The following is a 27,161-nucleotide window of genomic DNA, read 5'->3' on the forward strand; positions in this document are numbered from 1 at the left end:
CTCAGTTAAGTTTCATGAATAGTGAGATTTCACCCACAAATGGTCACATGATTTACTTCAGGTTACATGGATTTTCAATTTCATCTTGCTGGAAAAGACATGACTGTGATCTGGTTTCTGGGCTGGGATGTTTGAGTCATCATGAGGAATTTTGGATAGAATATAAAACACAAGAACAGGCCCTTCGGCCCACAATATCTGTCAAACATGATGCCAGGACCAACTCTTATCAGCCTGCACATAATCCATGTAATCCATATCCCTCCATATTCATGAACCTATCCAAAAGCCTCTTAAATGGCATTATCATTTCTGCTTCCACCACCCCAGCACCATGTTTTAGGCATTCGCCACTCTGTTTAAATATAATTGCCCTACAAATCTCCTTTAACCTTTGCCCCCTCACCTTAAAACTATGCCCTCTAGTATTTGATTTTTCTATACTGGGAAAAAGTTTCTCAGTGTCTACCCTATCTATGCCTCTCATAATTTTATATATTTCTATCAGGGCTCCCTGCAACGTCTGGCGTCCCAGAGTAAACAATCCAAGTCTGTCCAACCAAGCAAATACCTCCTAATCCAGGATCATTCTGATAAACCTCCTCTGCACCTTATCCGAAGGCTCCGCATCCTTCCTGTAATGGGGTGACCGGAAATGCACATAATAATACTCCAAATGCAGCTTATTCAAAGTCCTAAAAGGCTGCTTGACTCTTACACTAACTGCTTCGATCTATGGAAGCAAGTATACAATATGCTTCCCAACCACCCATGTACATTTGGTTAGAAATTGACTCTAATCTTGTGCCAAAAATAATGCAACTAAAGACTGTTGATCAATCTGAAGTCTCAACAACAGTGATGTCCCCCACAGATCAGTTCTTCCACTATTCAGGGTTTTATTAATAATCTGGGTGTTGATGAAGGTACACTGGTGGTGATTCAAAGGAAATGAGCAAGTTTTTATTGTGATCACCAAAGTTTCATGTCCATGTTCAGTCATCAAGCACCCATTTAGACTAATTCCTCTCTCCACATTTCCATCACTACCCCCAGATTCTATCAGTCACCTGCACATTAACATTTGCAACTTTGGGATGTGGGAGGAAATGCGAGAACATGGAGAATACCTTGGAAGTCACGGAGACCATGCAATCTCACAAAGACAACACCAGAGTGAATGTAGGTCACAGCAGCACCTCCACCTGCTGTATCAACATGCCTATCCCAAAAGTGGTCTTGGAAAAGTTTCAGAGAGCTACAAAAATGATTCTTTGCACAATGTATAAGTAATGGTGTTCCAAAAGGTTTGGATAACTGCAGAAAAAGCTCTGAGCTCTGAAAAGTTTGGATTTTCATTGATCTCTGTGGGCTTTATTTTTGAGTGGGGAGATGAGGAAGAAAAATACGTTAGAATTTTCAAATTTTTTCTTTTTAGAACCCACAATCTCTGAATAGTCTACTCTGATTATTCTGAATTCCCTAACAGAAGACACAGAAATAGAAACATTGTAAATAGGAGTAGGAATAGGTAATTCAGTCCTTAGACCTACTCTACCATTTAGCATTATCATGGTTAATTACCCATGAAAAATCCTGTCCTGCTTTCTTCTCAAGTTCTTTGTTCCCTTTGGCAATTAATTCACTAAATATCTTTACTTATTGATTTGGCTTCTACAGGCTACAGTGCTAGAGAATTTCAGAGGTTCCTACCCTCTAGGTGAAAATATCTTTCCTAATATCTATATACTAAAACTTTCATTTGTTTGTCTGTTTGTTTGTTCCTGAACTACAGCCAAAACGGTACACGATAGCGCGACAATGTTAGGCCCACCTTACTCACCGTCGTCCTTTTGGTGCTAATGGAAGAAGTTTCATTGAAATCGGTGGTATGTTTTTTAAGTTAATCACATTTTAAAGTTTAAATCTATCTCCTAGGGGGGAGGGGAGAGGAGGGAGGTTAAGGGGGGTTGAGGGGGATGGAGTGGGGGAAGGGGAGGGGGTGGGGGAGGGGTTGAGGGAGGGGGAGATAGGAGGGAGGGGGAGGGGAGGAGGAGGGAGGGGGGCGGAGGGGGGGAAGAGGGTGTTGCACCAATGCAGAAGAGGTTTGGGCCCAATGGGTCCACTTGGTCTAGTCTGTTCTAAATGGTTTGCCCCGTTATCCTTAGACGATGACCCTTGGTTCTGAACTTTCCAATAACCAGAAATATCCTCCCTCTATTGTCTGTATAAATCTGTTAGAATTTTATAGGTTCCAATGAAATCCACTCTTCTTCTTCTATAATCCAATAAATATATCCTTAACTGATCTATTTTCATTTCTTATGTCAGTCTTGCCATTCCAGGACATAAAGGTGCCACAAACTCCTCAATCATGTTGCCCCTTAATTTCACTATCGTCAAGGAGTTTCTGCAACCACCCTCATAATTTAACTTCTACACATTTCTGGCGAACTCCTCCAAGGAAATGTATCCTTTCTGAAGTTTGACGGCCATAAAGGGAAAACTTGATTTTGAATCTTTGATGGGCCATTTAGAGAGGTTCGAGCATGGACAAGGACGTTGCAGAACTGGAAAAAGCAATGACAAGGGATATTCAAGCAACAGCATTTGGTAAAATTAGAGAAGATATGATCACACTACTGAATAACAGGAAAGGGGTGGAGGAGGAGGATGTATTTATTAATCATGTCATGGGCTACAGCTAGGTCAAAAAAAGGATTGTGCTTCACATTAACAAGTGTGACTTTGGTGCCCTTTCAGTGTTGTGCCAGTGCAGAAAACAGATTAGAGAGTTTCAATCATGGAAGATGGCATGGATTTGGGAGGCCACAAAAAAAGCCAACAACAGAAATCCATTACATATGTGCAAATAGTTTAAGCAAAATAGGATCAGTTAAAACTATTGGCACAACAACAAAAAAATGTAAACAACTTCACAGTGAATTTGCTGTTTTAATAAAATATTTTAGTAACTAGTCTAGATTTTTTGAGGATAGGTAAACCATAGAAGTGAGTTGAATCAAGAGAAATATAATTGATATGTTATTAGAATATGGTGCAGATTTCAAGGCCATTGTAGAGTCCAGAATATGACATCTTCATAAGCTTCATCTAAAACGGATACCCTGCTCTCTGAGCTTTCCAGCTTTCAACCCCTTCACTACGATGCTCAAGCACAAATTTCTATATTTGTGGAGTATATATCTGACAATCCAAGTAATTGAGCTGCCTCATGAATGGAATTGCAAATAATTCAACACGCTTGAGCATCCTTGTGTGCAAATGATAAAGGCAGTTTTATATGTTTAACAGCTCAGTCACAAGCAACTTATTAAGCAAGTAGCAAATATAAGCATATTGCCAAACTAGACAAAGGATTCGCTTCTTAATGATTTTTAAAATGTGCTTCTAAAATAAAGTTTCTTATATATCAAGTCAAAGCAGTTGTGTTACAATGATCATTATTGTCAGTGTAAATGTCTTTTAAAAATTATAAATAATAAAGAAATATAAACTACAGGACCCAAATCTCTGGTTCTTGTCAGAGTGAATGAAATAGTACTTTTACATTACATTTCTTTATTTGTTCCTGAGGTTTACCTTTCTCCAGCATGAAAACTATGTATTCTTAATGCAAATTCAGTGTCATGTTACACAGAAAACATGATGAGAAGTGATGCTGAAGTAATTTTACTGTTAAAATATATTATACATCAAAAATACATAGTTTTCATATCATGTGCCATGCTTTTAGTCCCAATGAGTTTATACAGGACTTGATAAGTTATTCCTTAGCAGATAGCCTGATAGGCTGCAACAAAGCCATGCATGAAGTTTTGCTTTATTTAATGATGCAACTTTTCTGAATTTACCAGTTCACCTTAAAAGATTTATATAAAATCCCAGATCTTTCACAATCTCGACTAAAAAGGGATTAAAAAAAATACACTAGGTCATTTAAGTATTTCATTCAAAGGAATTTTGTCTTTGCAACTGTGAGTGACTCAACATGGACAAAGTTTCTGGATTAATAGTGTCTCATAACATCCAATTTTAATGCAATTTATTGCACTTCTTGGTTCTCAGGTCTTGTGATTTAATTTGAGCCAATCAATTTAATGATCAGCTCATTGAACTTGGCACCCATCTTCTGGTAAGAAATCTTCGATATATATTGCTGTGGCCTTCAAAAGATAAGTCATGGTACCAAAGCGACCGCTTGGAGCACTGTCATATAGCAAACTGCAAATTCCAGTGGCAGGATCCTTCTCCAGCATTTCATCGTCTGCTCCCAAAGCAGTCTAAAAAAGGGAGTATACAGTTAATGCCACATCATTGTTAAACAGAATGAATGGTTTGTACTCAAAATAAATTGAGGTATAATGGATTGTTTTATATATTTTATTTGTTTTTCTAAGGTCTTTATCACCCAACCCTAATTATCTGATTTACTGTCACCCAATAGATCAGGTACATCTGAGGACACTACTATGAATCACATGGACCATACAAGGTCAATTGATTTCCTTCCCTGCTTCCCTGAAAGATATTCATAAATCATGTGTGTTTTATAACAATCCATTAATTTCATGACTACTATTATTCAAGTTTTTTAAAATTCTAGATTTATTAAATTCCTTGCATTTAAAAGCTTTGTAAGTTTCAGTGGCAAGGCATGCATATTCTTCCTTATCATATCATATCATATATATACAGCCGGAAACAGGCCTTTTCGGCCCACCAAGTCCGTGCCGCCCAGTGATCCCCGTACATTAACACTATCCTACACCCACTAGGGACAATTTTTACATTTACCCAGCCAATTAACCTACATACCTGTCAATTGTCTAAGTCCTTGAATATCAGTCTGGTAACTTAACCACTCTGGTTTCCGATTTGATCTCTTGTACCTAGTCACCATTCTTAACTATTTCAAAAATTTCCAAAGCAGTCGTAGCATAGATGGAGAAAACATGAGAGGATAGAATTTGTGCCCTAAAGTACAATAACTGGGTAAAAACAGTATTTTGTAGACTACCCTCTCCCTCTCTCTCCAAAACCTAGTGAGTAACAGGATTGGAACCAGGCAAAAAAAAATCGCTGATATGTATGACGAAATCTGTTTTTACCTGTTCTTCCATAAATAAGCTATTTGCCATTTGTGCAATGTGTTCAATGTGAATTGTTCTACCAATGTACTGTAAATCTACTTCCACCAGCATAGTCAGGACCATGATTGTCTCCACAAGAAGCTGCCGATATTCTGGCTGTGGCACACAATTTAGGAACGTCTCCACTTGAACAGCAAACTTAATTTCACCTGGAGTCATCTATTCAGAAAAAAAAGCATTGTAAATGAAAATGTGCACCTACCATCTATATTAATAAGTCACATTCACAATATGGCAGAGAACCCTGGCAAATGTTAAAAATTCTAAGAACTGAGAAACAAGGTAGAGAGACTGTACGAGATTGATTCAAAGGAAACATAAAATGACCTTTGTGAACATATAAATAGGAACTGGATGACCAATTGAAGACTGGTCAAATAGAAACTAAAACAAAAATTATCTTATGGCTGAGGTCTAAGTAAGTAGATTGCATCTAATTCACAGCAAGGGTGTAGCAAAAGTCACAGTTGACAAAGGTAGTAACATTTCTGTAACATAGTGACAATTGCAGGCGGCCATCCTCATCTCAGTGCTGGATAATTAAATTCTAAATGACCAAGCCACCCTGGATCTCATGTATCTTGTTGAAATTCTGTTAACTGATTTTTTTTTCCAGTTCTGATAGATTATTAACCCAAAAAGGGGTTTTTTCTCTCAAAGAATGCTTCCTAACCAGCAGAATATTTCAAGAATTTTTTGCTTTCATTTTGTTTGCATTTAGTCAGTCATTGGTGGTTGATGTGATATTACAATTGCAGTTCACCAACGAAACAATTTTTACGGTGGGGGTCAGCTAAATTAGATAACATAGTGGTTTACCTCTTCTGTCGTAGATGAATGGAGGACATAATTTTCAATCGACAGTCCTTCACACTGCAAGTACAGATAAAAACGGACTTTAGCTTCAGAAAGGACACATTTTTACTACAAAAACATAAAAATTGTACGCACAGATTACACTGACCTTTTGTAACACTTTCCAAACTCGTTGATAAAAACCAACGGGGACTCTGTTGAGTGCACCATCAATGCGCCTTCGCCGCAACCACTGTCCATGGCGTACATTAACAAAATCACTATCATCCAATTCATCAGAATCAATCTTTAGGGACAGCCTAGGTGCCTGAAAAATGTACCAAGCAAATTAATTAATTCACTGTACCTGCTAATATATTTTAAGACATGGAAAAACAACTTAATTCTGCTCAAGTTATCCATGTTCAAATCATGCATATAATGGATTGATCAGGCTAACTATCAACAAACAAATCCAACTAAATTATAAAAAAATATTCTCTATAATTACCCAGAGATGCTGATGACCAACTGAGTCACTCCAGCATTTCGTGCCTTTCCAACTAAATTGTGTTACCTGCTAAACTTGATTATTTGTGACAATTACAGGTTTTTAATCAAACATTGTAAGTCCAGGCATAATTGTTCAATTAATCTTGTAATAACACTTAAATATTTATGTCACCTAAGTATTTAATGTTTTTTAAATACAAAATTGACAAAATGCACCCATCCAACACCATGATGATATGATGGACAAGCAATGAACTTTTCTGATGAATATAAGCATTCCAAAAAAATATAATACCAAAATTGGAGGCCGCCAAACTGCTTAAAGAGACTGCAACAAGAAAGCTTTTGCTTCGAGCAATACAACAGGTATAGTCCAAGAATGTCTATTTTACTTACATAAAGCTTGTAAATGGTTTAAATGAATTAATACTGATCACAACCCATTTTTCTGTGCATTACTATACAATGAAAATAGGTTTCTTGGCTTGTTATTTATTTCAGTGTAACTTCACTAAATCTTCAGAGAGATTGAAGAAGTAGATGCAACAAAAATACATTAATCTGTTCCACTCTACAGGAGTGTTAGCATTGTACCCTCCAGATCACCCTCCCATACAAATAGAAATAGGCCAATGCAAGATCGTAAGACCATAAGACATAGGAACAGAATTTGTCCATTCAGCCCATTGAGTCTGCTCTGCCATTCAATCATGGCTGATCTATTTTTTTCTCTCAACTCCATCCTCCTGCCTCCTCCCCATAATCTTTGACATCTTTCCTAACCAAGAACCTATGAATCGCTACCTTAAAAACACCCAATCTATAACATCTTTCCTAACCAAGAACCTATGAATCGCTACCTTAAAAACACCCAATCTTTGGCCTCCACAGCTGTCCGAGGCAATATAATCCACAGATTCACCACTGTATGTTTAAAAAAAATTCTCATCTCCCTTTTGAACATACGTCCTTTTCCTCTGAGGCTGTGCCCTCTGGTTCTAGACTCTCCCATTACTGGAAACATCCTTTCCACATCCACTCTATCTAGGCCTTTCATTTTTTGAATAAGATTTCACCCTCATCCTTCTAAACTCCAGTACAGGCCCAGAGCCTTCAAACACTCCTCATACGTTAACCCAACCATCCCAGTGATCATTCTCGTAAACCTCCTCCGGACCCTCTCCAAGGCCAGCAGAACCTTCCTAAAATACGGGGTCCAAAACCGCACACAATATTCCAAACCTGTCTTCACCAGTGCCGAATAAAGCCTCAGCCCCAGGAAAGTCCCAGAAAAAAAGTATCAGCTATAGTTTTGCTTCACATTTTGGAACGATTATGCTTGTGAGATACGAGTCTGAAGAAATTAGCTAACATTCAGATTCTTAGGGCTACTACTGAGGAAGGGGTCATTATGACAACCCAACTATACACTGGTTAATTGCACCTGCCTTAGGAAAACACAAGATACTCTTTGAAATGCTTATTTAAGATCTTGGCACCGATGGCAAGAGTGGGCTTAAAAAGCCCCTCATTTACTGCCCATCCCCTGCATCCATCTGTAAATCTTAGTACATCCACCAGTTCCCCTTTATCCACACTGCATGTTACTTTCTTCAAATAAATCCAATAAATGAGTCTTAGAATTTCTCCTTCGCAAAGCCATGTTCACTTTGCCTGAATATATTGAATCCTTCCAAGTGCCCTGTTTCAACATCTTTAAATAGTTCTAACATTTTCACCATGACATATACAAGTTACACACTGTGCAACCAATAGTTGGGAGAATTAAAACTTTCTGTTAATTCTTCGATGTATTTGTTGGAACAATTAAAATAGATTAAGTTAACATAAATGATCAAGAATTAAATAGTGAGGGGGTGTTTGGAGTCACTGTGATGGATGTTTGTGTTGGGGTCGGGTGTCCTGTGTTTTTTTCTTTTTGCTGTGTTTTGTGACTGCTGAAATTTCGTTTGGTGTTGTGCCGAATGACAATAAAGTGTTGTTATGTTATGTTATGTTATGTTATATTCAAAGGTTCAAATCGAAGACATTACCTGGATCACCAAAGGGTCACGGAGATATTTGTGTGTTTAGGGTAAACAAACGACTGAATAAAGACAAAGGTGTAGGATAGTGTTAATGTACGGGGATCGCTGGGCGGCACGGACTTGGAGGGCCGAAAAGGCCTGTTTCCGGCTGTATGTATATGATATGATATGATATGATGAAAGTCTAAGTTGCAACAATTTTATCTGTACTTGGAAGAACAGCCAATAAATTATTAAATTAAGTTGGTCACATTTAAATAAGATCTCATGAATTGAGATTCTCTGAACTCATTTTGTGCAGTAACTCAAACAAAAACAGACTGATGTTTGTTTCCTTATTTGAGTGAATTTTCACCCAATGCTACTCTTTCACATGGCCTCTCCTTTTCTTGAGACCATAGAAAATCAGACTAAGGACAAGACACAATGCAGTTAATGTGCAATTGTTTTTTACATAAATTAGGATTATGCAATTCTGATAATCAAATACCAACGTATGCAACATAAATATGCAACATTCGTAACAGAAATCATTAAGTCATGTAGTCCTTCAGATTTGCTCAATGACTTGAAAGTTTCCGTCTATAAGGGTAAGAAATAGCATTAGATGAAAAAACATACTGTAAGCAATATGATTCTGTAGATTTCTAGCTGGCAAAGCAAGTTGGAAGTTAGTGATCTAAATGTTGAAAATGAACTTACATGATAAAAGTTATTTCATTTTTAAACATCATGCAGAAAGCAGTATTAATATCCATGGTTAAAATATTTTACTCAACAGAAATCTTAAATTTTTTTAAATGAATTTTAAAAGTGGGGTAAAATTCCACTTATATTTAATAACCTATAAAATTAACCAATTAATTTTAATATTAACCTATTTTTCTCTTAAATATTGAACATTCATTTCTGCGTATTTCCTACTTTCTATTTTGTTTCACATTTCCAGCAATTTTCCGGAAGCAAAATGCTGTACATCCTGAAAACCTCAAATAAAAACAGAATATGCTGCATAAAATTCATATTTCAATGGAAGGGGGAAAAGGGTTAATCTTGTATATTGATGATCTGTCATTCCATTGGATGTGAATCCTTCAGATCATTCAATGTTGGAAAAGTGTGTTATGAAAAAGTGTGATATGAATTCATATCAATTTTACTTTTAGTTAGTTTAGATCCGAAAGGTCAATTTAGTATATTTGAACTGCTGGGTATTTCCAACATTTATTGCTTTTTCAATTTATAGATATCTTTTTCCCCCAAAAAATTAATAAAGTTCTGAAAGAGAGTTTTCATGGCAGAATTTATTTAGGTTCTTAAAAAAAACCATTAAAGGAAAAACCTTTATTTCATACAGCACCTTTTAAAAAAAATCTTCAGCATGTTTCAAAAGATTTACAACTAATGGGCTGCATTTGGAGTATTGTGTGCAGTTCTGGTCACCTCATTACAAAAAGGAGAGGATGTGAGAGGTTTATCAGAATGCTGCCTGGATTAGAGGATATTAGCTTTCAGGTGTTGGACAAACTTGGATTGTTTTAAAATTTAATTTTCTATCTACTAACCAATCAGAACAACTCATTCTCAGGACTCGTGGTCTCTATTATGAATATGGTGACAAGGCGAGCCGGCTTATGGCTCACCAGCTGAAGCGACAAGCCGCGTCACGACTTATTCCTCAGATAAGGGACACACACCAAAATATAATAAGCAATCCAAAAGAAATTAATAATAATTTCACAGCCTTTTATTCTTCTCTTTATACCTCAGAATTCCCCTCAGACACAACGAATATGGAAAGTTTTATAGATAATTTGGAAATACCCACTCTTAAACCAGAAGAGGCAGAAGATCTAGATCAGGCTCTAGGGCAGGAAGAGATTAATAATGCCATTATGGCGATGCAGAGTGGTAAGACCCCGGGCCCTGACGGCTACCCATTAGAATTTTATAAGAAATTTAAGGATAAGCTCACACCAGTTCTTTTAGAAATGTTTCAAGAATCTTTGGAAAATGGTTCCTTACCCCCCACCCTTTCACAGGCATCTATTTCACTTCTTCTCAAAAAAGACAAGGATCCGACTCAATGTGGATCATATCGCCCTATCTCACTTTTGAATGTAGATGTAAAGATTTTGGCTAAGGCGCTGGCTCGCCGTTTAGAACGCCAACTTCCCAAAATAATCTCAGAAGATCAAACAGGTTTCATTAAAAATCGTCATTCCTTTTCTAATATCCGTCGGCTGGCCAGTGTGGTTTATTCGCCCAGTGCTTCTCCACGTCCGGAGGTTGTTATTTCTTTGGACGCGGAGAAGGCGTTTGATCGAGTGTAGTGGCAATACTTGTTTAGTCTTGGAGAGGTTTGGACTTGGTAAAAAATTTGCAGCCTGGGTCAAGCTATTATATTACTCACCTTTAGCATGTATACAGACAAATTATTTGCGATCTGAGTATTTTCCATTAACACGGGGCACTTGCCAAGGCTGCCCATTGTCTCCGCTTCTTTTTGCGATTGCAATTGAGCCTCTTTCTATTGCACTTAGATTAACCACAATATTTCAGGGCATTAGGAGAGGAAACATGGAACATCGTGTGTCTCTATATGCCGATGACCTCCTCCTTTATGTGAGCGACCCTGCAGCTAGCATCCCTGCAATTGTGTCATTGTTAGATCAGTTTGGAACTTTCTCTGGCTATAAACTAAACCTCCAAAAAAGTGAATGCTTCCCCATCAACCTAGCCCTACAGATCAGACAGGAATCCTTGCCTTTTCCCTTATCTCAAGATGGTTTTGTATATCTAGGAATACGCATTACCCACTCTTTTACATCTCTGTTTGAAGCTAATTATACGCCTCAAGTTAGCCAAATGAAGGCTGACTTTGAGAGATGGCGAAGTCTACCACTTACTATGGCTGGGAGAGTACAGTCGGTGAAGATGACTGTACTTCCCAGATTTCTTTATTTGTTCCAGTGTTTGCCAGTCTTCCTATCCAAGTCATTTTTTAACAAAGTTAACCAATCTATAACCTCCTTTATATGGGGCAATAAGGTTCCAAGGGTTAATAAGTGTACTCTCCAAAGAGGTCGTGAAGTAGGTGGACTGGGCCTTTCCAGTTTTATTCATTATTATTGGGCATCTAATATCCAAAAGATATTATTCTGGCTCCACCGACCAGATGCAGACTGGTATCTGCTTGAGTCACAGTCTTGTTACTCCTCGTCTCTTCCAGCTTTAGAATATTCCTCCCTTCCCTGCCATTGAAATCCTCTCGATTCACATCCAATCCTGTCGTACTATCCAACCTCAAAATTTTTAATCAATTTCGCTGTCACTATAAGTTCACATCAGCTTCAGTTCTGGGTCCCGTTCACAGTAACCATTTATTCCCCCCTCTACACTTGACTCAACCTTTAGACAATGGGGTTTGAATGGTCTTAAGTGCATTAAGGATTTATACACTGACAACATATTTGATAGTTTTGATAACCTGTGCAGAAAATATGACCTCTCACATAATCATTTCTATAAATATCTTCAGATCCGCCACTTTGCCATGAAAAAAATCCCTTCTTTTCCTGATCTCCCGTCTGTCACAGGGTTGGATAAACTCACTCTTACCTTTGCAAATAAAGGACTGATCTCTGCATTATATTCTCAATTGATGTCTTTAGGGGATCAAAACCTGAACAAAATTAAAACTAGGTGGGAGGATGACCTTGGTATGGATCTGTCTGAGGAATGCTGGACAGAAGCACTGAAAAGAGTTAATTCCTCGTCATCATGTGCAAGATTGGGGCTCATACAATTCAAAGTTTTACACAGGGTTCATTTAAGCAAAGCTAGGCTTGCCGACATATATCCGGGGACAGACGCTGGCTGTGACAGGTGCTCCTTCTCTCCAGCCAATCTAGCTCACGCATCTGGTCATGCCCCAAACTTGGTGACTACTGGACTGGTTTTTAAAACCATCAGTGAAGTCCTTGGGGTGACAGTGAGGCTTTGCCCACTTGCAGCTGTATTCGGCGTAACAGATGGAACTTTGGGTTTAAATGCAAACCAATCTGACATCATTGCATTCACATCATTTTGGCCCGTAGGAGAATTTTGCTGGTCTGGAAATCTACAACTCCTCCATCTGCTGCCGCTTGGCTAGAGGACGTAATGTTTTTTCTGAAACTAGAAAAGATCAAATTTACACTGAGGGGGTCTGTGAAAAAGTTTTATTCAGAATGGGAACCTTTTCTGTTATACTTTGAGAATCTAAAAGAACTACCCACTGACTGAGGGCACTTGATTGTATTTGGGGATCTGCCTTTAATTATGTTTTACTTTTATTTATTTACTTCTTTTTGTTTACACAATTGCCGATTACCTCACAGGACGGCTGATGCATAATGAATGAGAGAATCCTGAACCATCTGACATGTAGATATGTATGGGCCTGCGCCTTGGAAGAATGTAGAGGTTTTGCTGTCAAATTGTGCATTTGTATTTGTGATATGATGTATTGTGAACATATCAGCTGCAAAGGGGTGTCCAGGGAGGGTGGGTGAGGGTTATTTTTGTTGTTATATATAAAGAACAAAATGGAGGGGAATGTAATGCATTACGTCATTCGTATTGTATCTTTCCTTCAATAAAAATAAATATTTAAAAAAAACTAAAAAAACTTGGATTGTTTTCTCTGAAACATTGGAGGTTGAGGGGAGACCTGATAACAGTGTCTAAAATTATGAGATGCATAGACAGGTTAGACAGTCTGACCCCCCCCTAAAGACTAGAGGGCATAGTTTTACAATGCAAGGGGCAAAAATTAAAGATTATTTTTTACCCAAGAGTGGAACGTGCTGCTAGGAATAGTGATGGAGGCAGATACGATTGTGGCAATTAGGAGGATTTTAGACAGGCAAACGGATATGCAGGGAATAGAGGGATGTGGGTCATATCCATATCATGTGCAGGCAGAGGATATGCGTTTAACCTGGCATAATTTTTGGTATGGATATTAGCCTGTTCTGTGCTGCACTGTTCTATGTACTATGTTATTCTCTGCTATTGACTCAACATTTAAATCAATATTGTTGGCTGTTCTTGAAGAGCAGTGATCAACCTACTTATCTTAAGGAAAAGGAGTGCACTGGTTTAATTCCTCAGACTAATGAAGCCCATGCTTTAACTGTGCTGCTGCGAAGAGATGCAAAATAAGTACCAGCTTTCCCACCCAAATTATAGAGTATTAGATGGAGAGAGAAGATTGTGGAGGCTATAAAAGTAAATTATTTGATTTTGCAAATCAATTTATATAAAGCTATTTATCCAGAAATTTGGAGTTTTTAAAACAGAGGTTTAAGATTAAATATGTTATTCTGGAACATATGCGATTATCCAATAAAATTAATTGAAGCATGCAGCAAAAATTACATGATTGTAGAGTACACTGTTGCATTTGTGATGCACTGTTATTGTAAATGAAAACATTAAACTGATGGTTAAGCTGAAACTTCAAAACAATGCACAGGATTTAATGCTCTGTAAAAATGTAATTAGGTATTAGGAAAAGCAAAAGGATGGAAAAATTGTCAAGACTTATAATGTCAGTTACAAATATATCACCTCAGTATTGATAACATCAGCAGAAAATCTACGCTTATCCATCTATTAATATAGAAAAAAATCAGATATATCAGTGTCACAAACTGTAAATAATTTTAAAGTTAAGCATTTTAATGGCTGCATTAATCAAATAACAGAATCATTGATGCCAGAATTCAACTGTTAACAACACTATACCATTTACTATCATGTCAACTTGATATGTATTTTATATTTTCTTCCCCTCCTTTGAACACAACGATACCATAACTTTCTGCTCCGACGTGTATCTTCGGACAGTGTTAAGAATTCAAAAAATAGATCTTGATTGTTTTCTTACTCAAGTGCAATTTACCTGCTCTATCCCAATATCCATTAAATCCCTTAATATCATGAAATCTATCAATATTTGTTTCGAGTGCAATCAATGACACAGCCTCTGGCGTAAGAATTACAAAGAATCACCACCCATTCTTTGCTGAAATTTCTTCTGATTATAGTTCTAAATAGCCTAGCTCTTCTCTTGAAACTGTTCTGTACCCCGATTGGTTTTATGGGATGCTCAGCAACTGGTGCAGGGCTTGAATGCCATCACTTCCTACAAGGCAAAATCAGAGGGCAGCAAAAGCGACAGTGAAGCATCACTCTCTGATGAGCTCAATGCGTTCTATGCATGCTTTGATAGGGAGAACACTGATGTGCCTTCTCGAGCGACCATACGTCTTGATGGTATTAGTCACAGAAGCCGATGTCAGAAGATCCATTAGGGGGGTGAACCCTCGGAAAGCATCTGGACCTGTTGGTATCTCAAAATCTGTGTTGATCAACTGGCTAGATTTTTGGCGGGCATTTTCAACCTCTCATTACTGAGGTCTGAGGTTTCCACCTGCTTTGAGGGCATCAATAATACCAGAGCCAAAGGTGACATGCCTCAACGACTGTCGATCAGTGGTACTAATGTCCGTGGTGATGAAGTGCTTTGAGAAGTTGGTTATGGCGCATATCAAAGCCTACCACAACAAGAACCCCGACCCATTACAGTTTGCCTACCACCACAATAGGTCAACGGAGGATGCAATCTCACTGGCTCTCCACTCTGCACTGGACCATTTGGACAATAAAAACATATGTCTGGCTGTTGTTTATAGACTACAGTTCGGATTTCAATCCCATCATCTCCTCCAAGCTGGTTACCGAGCTCTCAGAAATGGGGCTCTGCACATCTCTCTGCAACTGGATCCTCAGCTCCCTCATCAACAGATCATAGTCTGTTTGAATTGCAAAAATACTTCCTCAATAACAACCATTACGGGAGCACCTCAAGGTTGTGTGCTCAGCCCCCTGCTCTACTCACTCTATACACACGGCTGTGTAGCCGAACGCAGTGTGAATTCCTTCTTCAAGTCTGTTGTTGGACAAATTACAGTTGGTGATGAGTCAGAGTATAAAAGTGAAATCGATCATTGACCAAATGGTGCCAACACAACCACCTGGCTCTCAATGTCAGTAAGACCCAGGAACAGATTGTAGGTTTTCGAAGATGAAAGATGAGGACCCACAAACCTGTCTATATCGACGGGACGATGGAGGAGAGAATCAAAAGCTTCAAATTCCTGGGTGTGCATATTTCTGGAAATCTTTCCTGGACCCAGCACCCTGATGCAATTATAAAGAAAGCCCATTAACTCCCCTACTTCATGAGACGGTATGTCAGATAGGATTCTCTTGAACTTCTACAGGTGGACAGTAGAGAGCATATTGACTGGTTGCATCACGGCCTGGTTTGGCAACTTGAATCCCCAGGAGCGAAGAAGACTGCAAAAAGTTGTGAATACTGCCCAGCCCATCACAGGTTTGGACCTCCCCACCATCAAAGGGAAATACTGGAGGCGCTGCCTCAAAAAGGCAACCAGCATCATCAGAGACCTACACCAGCCTGATCGCACATTCATTTCACCCCTGCCATCGGGAAGAAGGTACAGGAGCCTGAAAACTGTAACGTCCAGGTTCAAGAACAGCTTCTTCCCTACACCCACTAGGTTATTAAGCACTACAACCTACAAATAAGCTCTGTACTACAAGCACTATTATTGTTATCATTGCACTATTATTTTTTTTGTGTACATATGTGTGTTGTTTATATATATATAAATAATGTGTGTATATGCGAGTATGTGTACATATATACACACTGAACATTTTTTCTCATTTATTATATTGTTTACAGTGTACTATGTTTTCATATTCTGTTGTGATGCTGCAAGTAAGAATTTCATTGTTCTATCTGGGACATACAACAATAAAACACTCTTGATTCTTGTCAACTGTAGTGCTGCCTTCAACACCATAATGCCGTCTAAAGTCATCTCCAAATTCCAGGAGCTAGAAATCAACTTACCCTAGAATCACAGTAGAATATATTTCTCATTAGCATCAATGGTACAGATGTGGAAGTGGTTGAGAGCTTCAACTTCCTTGGCATTAATATTATCAATGATCTGTCGTGGACCAACCACATGGATGCGACGGCCAAGAAGGCACATCAATACTTCCTGAGGAGACTGAGGAAATTCAGCATGTCTCCAATGACTACTACAAACTTCTACAGATGCACACTGGAAAGCATACAGTTGGATTGCATCACAGCTGTTGAGTCAATGGTGGCCCCCCATTTAAGGTCCTTGGAGATTATGGTTCCAAGACACTTGAATGACTCTACAAATGTGACTGTGGTGTTGTTGATGGTGAGTGGGGGGAGGGGGGAGGGGAGGTGGAGCTCTCCTAAAGTCTACTATCGATTCCACTGTCTTAAGAGCATTGAGCTCCAGGTTGTAACGAATATATGTTTAAAAAGATGAAAAATAAAGATATTATGTGGTGAGAGTAGATCAGCAATGATTATTGTACTTGCTGATTATACTTCAGTCAAAAGTGGGAAAACTGTGTTGGTTGGATATGACAATATAATCTTTAAAGTTGGCTATGCCATTTTATGAAGCATTGACACATTGATGATTTATTTTATCAAATTTTTGCAGCGTGTGCTTGGGCTCTGGTTCTAACTTTTTTCCAATGGCTTTTCATTCTGCTTCTGTGAGGCCTCCTCCCAATATGACATGTCTCTTACTTTCAATCTGCTGTACTAAGGCATGGTGTGGTCGGTGTGGTTGAAAACAATTTAGTGCTGCTTCCCACTCAGTTTCACTTGGAGAATATCTTCCAAAACCTTGAGAATTGCAATGCTTCATGTAAATGGCATAGGTTTGCGTACTTAAGCAATGTAGAAAAACATTAGCAAGTAAACTATAGTGAGTGCTAATCACTCAAAGGAACATAACCTCTGCAAGTTCCTCCCCAACTCAAACACCATCTTCACTTGGCAAATCCAATTCCTTTGTTAAGACCGAATCTAAATTGAGGAAATCCCCTTTCAACAACTCTGTGGAAGCATCTTCACCAAAACAACTGACACAATGTGGCTGTTCTCACTTTGGGTTACATTGAAAAAATATAACTAAAAAAGTAATTAAAATGCGATGAGCACAAGATAATTCTATTCAACAGGTGCCAATCAGTTGAGCACAATCCCCATGCTCTTCTTCAGAGGTAAATGAATTTTACTGGAGTTCAAGCCAGAATGTGCAAAAATAATTATATTTAATTCATTGTAATATGACACATTCAACTGAAAGAATGGTAAACAAAAGATGAGATTAAAAGAAAGAGATAAAGACTGAAGGAAAAATTAAAAATACTCTATTTTTAAATTTTAAGTCTGCAGGAATATTTGCAAGTGAAAGGAATCAAATTACAAATGTTTAAAGTAAATTTGTAGTACCAGACGGCTTGCTTGTCAATAAATAAGACATAATGCTGCTAAAAATAATTAGCTGAATGGTCCAGCTCAATACTTGTTTAGAGGAATGTACCAATGAGAAATATGTACCAAATTCCTGACTGTTATATGATGAATCATTATGTGCTTTAATCGCAAATCTCTTGGCAAGGTATCAGTCCTGAAAAGCTTAAGATTGATTGAAACAATTCACATGGCAATTTCCTCATTTACGTGCAGAATCAGTTCTTTACCGTCCAGTTTCCTTCAACAATTAAAATATCCTAACTGCTATTCCATGTAAAGTTTGGGCCATTATTTCAAACTGACAGTAACTCCACTGATGCTGCACAAATCCCAATACAGTTGCTTTTGGGTGACAAGTGCCAGTCAATTGGATCCTGTTTTGTTGACGCATTCCCCATTAAGAGTTACTCTACAAGAACTGCACCTACTGAGTCGACTAAATGTTTCAATGTGCTAATGAATGTTGCAGTGCACCTTGACTACAACTGGGTAACTGAGCTTGGTCTTTTTCAACTGGGCAATGCTGCATTCTTCGATAGCATTTCTAAATATTTATACATATATCAGTCATAAAGTCTACTCACCTGCATTATGTCAACCTTCAGTTTACTAATTCCAGCTCTCTCACTTTTTGTTACTCCAGTGTGATCCACATCATGGATATAAATCGATTTATTTGTAGATTGATCAACTGTGGATAGGCAATGAGAAGGTTATAGCTCATTTTATGGCATTCACTGCTTCTCGGGAAACATCAGTGTTTATATGTGGTCAAGCTGTGATGCTGCCTCACAGGTCCAGTGGTCCATGTTCAATCCTGACTGTGCTCTATGTGTGGAGTTTGCATGTTCTTTCTCTGATCATGTGGGTGTCTCCCCTGTTACTCTTGTTTCCTCTCTTTACACAACAGGATGCTGACTGGTAGGTTAATTAATTACTATAAAATACATCCTGTGGCTGGAAATTCAGGGGTAGGAATGGAATTGTTCTGAAAGCTGGCTTTGACGAAGATCCAGAAATATTGCAACTGGTTTAAATCAGCACCTTAGCAGTTCAGGAGGTGGGCTAGACCATATTCAGTTTTAGGAAATCAACCAGAGAAAATGGAAATCATGCCAGCTGAAAAGCATTTTGATGGCTGTGATCAGACCACAGATATGTTTTTCATTGTTATGGATAAAGACAAATCCCTGTGACCACATGGCTTCCTGGGGATACTCTGTTTTTTTCTCATCCCAAAGGTGGGCTGCTAGGTTAATTGGATATTGTAAATTGTCCATTGTGTGGGTGAGTGTCAGGAGAACCAAGAGAGTGGATGGACTTTCAGGGAGAATGTTACAGGGGAGTAAATATGGAATGGGAACATCAGAAGACATATGATTGCTCAGTTCTTGTAAGGAGATGAAAAATAACAAAATAAGCCAGCTCCGACTAGAAATAAATATGAAACGCACAAATGGTTTTACTCTCATTTAATTAATCTTTCCACAAAGGAGGAATCAAATGTCTTCAGAATTTTGAGGATCTCAATACTGCCTGGCACCCTGTACATTTGCACAGCAGAATGTCACAACTTTCTAAGACAGCCCAGATAGGAAATCATTAATATCCAAAGCAGTTTCTCCAAGACCTTGATATCTTCTCTCCAGGAAGAATCCAAAACCAGCCAATGTTCCATGTGAAACCAGGCCACCACTTTATACTATCAAAGAGCTGTTTTTTTATGTTATATTTAAATGGATGGAACAATTCATCCCAGGACACTATCACACACTTATGAAACTTCCATAGGAGACCAATTGATACATAGGTTAGTGATTAATCAGATATACATTGTTCCCAGTTTATAATTAAGTCAATGTTTAAGAAAGCTGGGAAAATCTAATTGGATTATAAGTCACTATTTAATCTTTTATTACGTTGCAGGAGGCCACATGGCATTGTGGCTGTGGGAATGTCACAGCAGGAGGCTGTGACATTCCCACAGAACATCATTCTGCATCTAAGAGGCAATTTCTCCCTTCCTGATGTTCCTGTGCCTCTCAAACTTATTTTCTCTTTCCATATTCATGTTGTTTCAGAAAGAGCTATTTTAACGACACTATTCTTGGACAGGTCACCTTGCTGAGCATTGACTATTACTACTGAGGAATGCATTTTATTCATTTTGTAATCATACATATATTTTGGCAAAATAATAAATTAGGTTAAAAAAAAAACTAACTGTTTTCTTCAACTGAAAATTCCTTTCCACTGAGGATATGATGAAGAAGGGTCTTCAGGTCAGAAGGTCTCACAGACATTAAACTTTGAGTTGCTGATTTACCTAAATAAAAGCACAATATTGGTAAAGATGAAAATCATTAAGATGAGAGAACTGGCATCTCTGGATGTTTCAGAATGTTAATAACACACAGGTGGGACCTATATCTAGAAAGGGTTGATATTCCGAATTTTTTTCTCAGGATGGAAATATCAAATACTAGACGCCATAGCTTTAAAACAAGTGAGACAAAATTTAAAGAAGATATGCGGGTCAACAGGTTTTGTTTACACAGAGGATGATGAGTGCCTGGAATGCACTGCCAGTGGTGTGATGGAGGCAGATATTATAGTGGTATTTAAGAGGTTTAAGAGTACGTCAGTAGATGGCAAGGCAATTGAAAATAGGGTGAAAGTTTTAAGCGATCTCACCTTGAGATTTCAGATCATGATACTTATTATGGCATTGGTTAGTTCTTCTTGGAGCTACATATCTGGTGGATATCTTGACAAGCAACTCCACCTCTTGCTGAATATTCTTGAAATCAGTTTTAAAACATGAATTACATTCTCATTTCTGAAAACTAAAACTGTGCATCGAACTTCAGATATGATCTCAGCAAACTCCTGTACAGCTATTCCTCAATTTATGAACTTTCTATTTATGCTATCACAAAACTGATTTTTTATTTTTTCGTGTCTTTAATTTTTGAAGCAACTAGTATGGCACTCTCCCTGCACTGTACCAACATTTTTACAATGTACTTCATTCAGTCTTTTCAATTTACAAAATATTGCTAAATTAAAAATTTTACAGTCACTTGTCCTCTATGTAAAACAAGGTATGGCTGATAACCTCAGCAAAACTGTCTTAATCTTGCACCCCAAAAATATATCAGTTATAACTCTGCAGGAATTTCAGTATGTAGGTTAATTGGCTGGGTAAATGTAAAAATTGTCCCTAGTGGGTGTAGGATAGTGTTAATGTATGGGGATCACTGGGCGGCACGGACTTGGAGGGCCGAAAAGGCCTGTTTCCGGCTGTATATATATGATATGATGATGATGATTAACCAAAACACCTTGATTTTCCTTGCCAACATTAATTAATTTTAGCTACGAAAAATATTATTTTACTACTCTTCGTACCAAAATGAATAGTCTCATTGCTCTGCATTATGCTTCATCTTGCCCTGTGGCTAAGTTGCCTTTATCATCTAAGTCACTCACATAGATGGAACACACAATATGGAACAATACAGTACAGAAACTGGTCCTTCGGCCTACCATGTCTCTGCTGACCATTATGCCAATCTAACTAATCTCATTGGCCCACATAATTCATATCTCTCTATTCCCTGCCTGTTCAGATTTCTATCCAATGCTTCTTAAGTGTTGTTATCATATCTGCTTCCACCACCTCTCCTGGTTGCGCATTCTCGGCACCTACGACTCTCTGTACATTACAACCTGCCTCGCACATCTCCTTTAAACTTTCTCCATCACATCATAAATGCCCATGCATATTTGACATTTCCATCCTGGGAAGAAGACTCTGACTATCTACCCTATTGATGCCTTGTAATTTTATATACTTCTATCATGTCTCCCATCAGCCTCCGACATTCCAGAGAAAATAAATCCAAGTTTGTCCAAACTTTCCTTATCTCTAATATACACCAACCAGGGAATGTAGAAATAGGATTGAAACAGGCCCTGTGGACCAACTCCTCCATGCCAACCAAGACGCCCTACATCTATGTTTTATAGTTCTCCATTCCCTTACCCTGGAGGGAAAAAATGTGCATTCACCCTATTTATTCCCCTCATGATTTTAACATCTTGGTGAACCACCTCGATTATAGAAACATAGGAAATAGGTGCAGGAGTAGGCCATTCGGCCCTTTGAGCCAGCACTGCCATTCAATATGATCATGGATGATCATCCAAATTCAGTACCCTGTTCCGGCTTTTTACCCATATCCCTTGATTCCCTTAGCCCCAAGAGCTAAATTTAACTATCTCTTGAAAACATCCAGTGAATTGGCCTCCACTGCCTTCTGTGGCAGAGAATTCCACAGATTCACAACTCTCTGGGTGAAAATGTTTTTCCTCATCTCAGTCTTAAATGGCCTACCCCTTATTCTTACACTGTGACCCCTGGTTCTGGACTCCCCCAACACCGGGAACATTTTTCCTGCATCTACCCTGTCCAATCCACTAAGAATTTTATATGTTTCTATTCTATAAGATCCTCTCTCACCCTTCTAAATTCCAGCGAATACAAACCCAGTCGACCCATTCTTTCATCATACGTCAGTCCCGCCATCCCGGGAATTAACCTGGTGAACCTACACTGCACTCCTTCAATAGCAATAATGTCCTTACTCAAATTAGGAGACCTAAATTGCACTCAATACTCCAGATGTGGTCTCACCAGGGCCCTGTACAATTGCAGTAGGACCTCCTTGCTCCTAAACTCAAATCCTCTTGCGATGCAGACCAACATGTCATTGGCTTTCTTCACTGTACCTGCATGCTTACTTTCAGTGACTGATGTACAAGCACACCCTCGTTGCACCTTCCCTTCTCCTAATCTGACATAATTCAGATAATAGTCTGCCTTCCTGTTCTTGCCACCAAAGTGGATATCCTTATATTATCCACATTATGCTGCATCTGCCTTGCTTCTGCCCACTCACCCATCCTATCCAAGTCACCCTGCAGCCTCATAGCATCCTCCTCGTAGTTCACACTGCCACCCAGCTTTGTGTTATCCGCAAACTTAGAGATGTTACATTTAATTCCCTCATCTAAATCGTTAATATAAATTGGAAACAACCGGGGTCCCAGCATCGAGCCTTGTGGCACCCCACTATTCAATGTTTGCCAATCTTAAAAGGACCCGTTAATTCCTACCCTTTGCTTTCTGTCTGCCAACCAGTTCTCTATTCATGTCAATGTCCTACCCCCAATACCATGTGCTTTAATTTTGCACACTAATCCCTTGTGTGGGACCTTGTCAAAGGCTTTTTGAAAGTCCAGATACACCGCGTCCACTGGCTCTTCCTTATCCATTCTACTTGTTACATCCTCAAAAAATTCCAAAAGATTAGTCAAGCATGGTTTCCCATTCATAAATCCATGCTGACTTTGATCGATCCCGTCACTGCTTTCCAAATGCGCTGCTATAACATCTATAATAATCGACTCAACCATCTTCCCCATTACCGATGTAAGGCTAACTGGTCTATAATTTCCCGTTTTCCCCTCTCCCTCCTTTCTTAAAAAGTGGAGTTATATTGGCTACCCTCCAGTCCACAGGAACTGATCCAGAATCGAGAGAACGTTGTAAAATGATCACCAATGCACGATTTCTTGGGCCACCTCCTTGAGTACTCTGGGATGCAGACCATCAGGCCCTGGGGATTTATCTGCCTTCAGTCCCATTAGTTTACCTAATACCATTTTCTGACTAATGTGGATTCCCTTCAGTTCCTCCATCCCACTAGATCCTCAGTCCCCTAGTATTTCCGAGAGATTGTTTGTGTCTTCCTTAATGAAGACAGAACCAAAGTACTTGTTTAACTGTTCTGCCATTTCCTTGTTTCCCAATATAAATTCACCTGTCTCTGACTGTTAGGGACCTACATTCGTCTTCACTAATCTTTTCCTTTTTACATACCTAAAGAAACTTAAAGAAACTTTTACAGTCAGTTTACATACCTAAAGAAACTTTTACAGTTTATCTCCAAAGCCTCCACCTCCTTTCTATAGTGTGGAGACCAGAACTTCACACAATACTCCAATATTGAATCACAGTTCTTCTTTTGTGGTTCACATATTTTCTGCTCATATATACAACTATGGAAACATTGCAAGAAAGTATTTGGAACTGGATATCACTTAAAACCATAGGAAGCAAAAATATTATGCTATTTTGAAAATCACTCGCTCCATAACGTATGTATAATCATGAATACCATCCTATCACTTTCATCTCCTCGTAAATGTTTTCAACAAACAATTAAATAATACTCCTCAGCTGGATTGCAACATCTAAAAACAATTTGCCCTATCCTATCAACACAATAATGTTTTCTCGTGTTTTGGTTACATACAAAGCAACATAATTTGACTGCATGCATTTATTTTCAGACAGTTTACTTCATGTGCTGATGCTTCACAGAAACTTTACCTGAACATTTCAGACAATTGGCCATTTCAGATGCCATGACTTGAATAATTAATCCAATACGCAGACGGAACATTTCAGCAAACAAACTGGGTTCTGTCCTTGCATACATTGCTAGATAAACCATGACTTCCTATCAAAAAATCAAAAAAATCATGGATGCAAAATAAAGTAGTTGACTGAACATGCAGAACAAATTCTGAATTCAGAAAATCTTACTGGACAGAAAAAGGACTATAAAACCTGTATCATCTTTTTGAAACAGATTTTCAAAATTCATTCCGCATTTCTATCATTTCTCCTTGGTCCTACATATTTAGTTCATCCATCAAGTATTTATCCAATACTCCTCTGAAAATAACTGTTTCCACTATCATATCGACTGGACCAACAAGGAACTGCAGATGCTGGTTTACAAAAGTGCTGGAGTAATTCAGCGGGTCAGGCAGCATCTCTGAAGAACGTAGATGGCTCCGTTTCGGGCCATGGCCCTTTTTCAGACTGATAGGTGACGTTTTGGATAGGGACCCTTCTTAAGACTTCTGAAGGGTCCGAACCTGAAATGTCTCCTATCTATGTTCTCCCAAGAGCCGCCTGAACTGCTGACTTACTCCATCACTTTGTGTCTTTTTTTATAATATCGCCTGGGACGACCATAGACCCAACAACTTGGATTGGGTGGAATTTGTTATGTGTATTCCGGAAAATATTCTCATTCGAGATGGTCATACTGGAGAAGTGGAAAAACTCAACTGCCTTTTGGGAAACAAGACAGGACAAGTGACTGGTGTTAATGGGAGAACACTTTGGGACGAGTGACAATAATTCTATTGGTTTTTAAACAATTAGGGAAAAGGATACGACTGGTCCAAAGGTTGAAGTACTAAATTAGGGCAATGCCAAATTTAGCAGGTTAGCAGATAATGGGATTTCTGGGAAATGGAAGGCTTTCAAATGTGACATTTAGGGCCAGCATGTTCCTGTTAGAGTGAAAGGCAAGGTTGGGAGAAGTAGGGAAGTCTTGATGATAAGAGATATTGTAGCTCGTTGCAAGAATTAAAATAGAGGCAAATGTCAGGAATAAGCAGCTGGAATCAAGTGACTCCATTGGATAGTATAAGGAATGTAGGACTATACTTTGGGAAATCAGGAGTGCAAAAGCGGACATCAGTTAGCTTTGGCAGAATTAGGGTAAAGTCAAGTCAAGTTTATTTGTCACATACACATACACGATGTGCAGTGAAATGAAAGTGGCAATGCCTGCGAATTGAGCAACAACAAAAAATTACAATTACAGCATATAACTTAAAATTAATACAGAAATGAAAATTTAGTCCCGGGGTTATAATAGTTAACAGTCCTGATAGCCTGTGGGAAGAAACTCCGTCTCATCCTCTCCGTTTTTACAGCATGACAGCGGAGGCGTTTGCCTGACCGTAGCAGCTGGAACAGTCCGTTCCTGGGGTGGCAGGGGTCCCTCATAATCCTGCTTGCTCATGATCAGCACCTCCTGATGTCTAGGTCCTGCAGGGAGGCGAGTGTAGTTCCCATGGTGCGTTCTGCCGAACGCACTACACTCTGCAGGGCCTTCCAGTCCTGGGCAGAGCTGTTCCCAAACCAGACTGTGATGTTGCCGGACAGGATGCTCTCTACAGCCCCAGAGTAGAAGCATTGAAAGATCCTCAGAGACACTCTGAATTTCCTCAGCTGTCTAAGGTGATAAAGGTACTGCCTTGCCTTATCCATCAGTGCGGCAATGTGTGTTGTCCATGTCAGATCCTCTTTGATGTGGACTCCCAGGTATTTAAAGCTGCTCACCCTATCCACAGTAGACCCATTTATTTCCAGTGGCGTGTACGTCCTTGGATGTTGAGCCCTTCTAAAGTGCACAATCAGCTCCTTAGTTTTTTTGACATTCAAGAGGAGGCTATTGTCCCGACACCAGAGTGCCAAATCAACCACCTCCTCCCGGTAGGCCTTCTCATCGTTGTTGGAGATCTGGCCCACCACCACAGTGTCATCAGTAAACTTGATGATGGAGTTTGAGCTGAACCTGGCCACACAGTCATGTGGACACAACCCTGGACACAAGGGTTGTAAGGACACAACCCTGGGTTGTAAGGACACAACCCTGGGTTGTAAGGACACAACCCTGGGGGAGATCCTGTGTTCAGGGTGAGGGGGCTAGATGTGTGTTCCCCCATCCTGACCACTTGGGGCCTGGTGGTGAGAAAGTCCAGGACCCAGAAGAGGTCCCCTTAAAGGTAAACAAAGTCATCTATACATGGAACCATGAGATAGGCGAAATGTTAAACAAATAAATCTCGTGTGTATTTACCAGGGCAAAATATATCTAGGAGAGAAGGAATTGGTGACGCTTCGGGTCGAGACCCTTCCCCAAACCTTTCTTTTTTAGGTCTCTTCCTCGCGGCGCGGGGCGCGGCTCGGCTGCGGGGCCTTCCATCGCCCGCGGGGCCTTCCGCCCGGTTCGGCTCGGCCGCTGGACTTAAGAGTGCCTGGTGCGGCTTGGCCGCGGGGCCTTCCGTCGCCCGGCACGGCCGGGGGACGGTTCGGCGCCAGGTGCGGCTAGGCCGCGGGGCCTTCCATCGCCCGGCGCGGCTCGACCGCGGGACTTTACATCACTGGTGCGGCTCGGCCGCGGGGCCTTCCATCGCCCGGCGCGGCTCAGCCGCGGGACCTAACATCGCCCGGCGCGG

General features: G+C 39.4%; 1 protein-coding gene across 4 annotated transcripts in view; it reads right to left on the reverse strand.

Moving 5' to 3' along the window:
* Nucleotides 1-2,750: 2,750 nt before the first annotated feature.
* phka1a (phosphorylase kinase, alpha 1a (muscle)) overlaps nt 2,751-27,161 on the reverse strand; it is a 95,396-nt gene continuing 70,985 nt past the window's right edge. For 3 of the 4 annotated variants that reach the window (XM_078412325.1, XM_078412327.1, XM_078412328.1), the window contains 8 exons: nt 24,448-24,577; nt 20,212-20,313; nt 18,572-18,678; nt 14,147-14,188; nt 6,139-6,297; nt 5,994-6,047; nt 5,133-5,333; nt 2,751-4,304 (listed from right to left, as the gene is read on the reverse strand). In XM_078412325.1, coding sequence (XP_078268451.1) covers nt 4,131-4,304; nt 5,133-5,333; nt 5,994-6,047; nt 6,139-6,297; nt 14,147-14,188; nt 18,572-18,678; nt 20,212-20,313; nt 24,448-24,577 — 969 coding nt within the window. In that variant the 3' untranslated portion in view covers nt 2,751-4,130. The remainder of the gene's footprint in view (nt 4,305-5,132; nt 5,334-5,993; nt 6,048-6,138; nt 6,298-14,146; nt 14,189-18,571; nt 18,679-20,211; nt 20,314-24,447; nt 24,578-27,161) is intronic. The other variant, XM_078412326.1, reaches the window with a different exon arrangement.

This window comes from Rhinoraja longicauda, chromosome 15, assembly GCF_053455715.1.
Source record: "Rhinoraja longicauda isolate Sanriku21f chromosome 15, sRhiLon1.1, whole genome shotgun sequence".
NCBI lineage: Eukaryota > Metazoa > Chordata > Chondrichthyes > Rajiformes > Arhynchobatidae > Rhinoraja > Rhinoraja longicauda.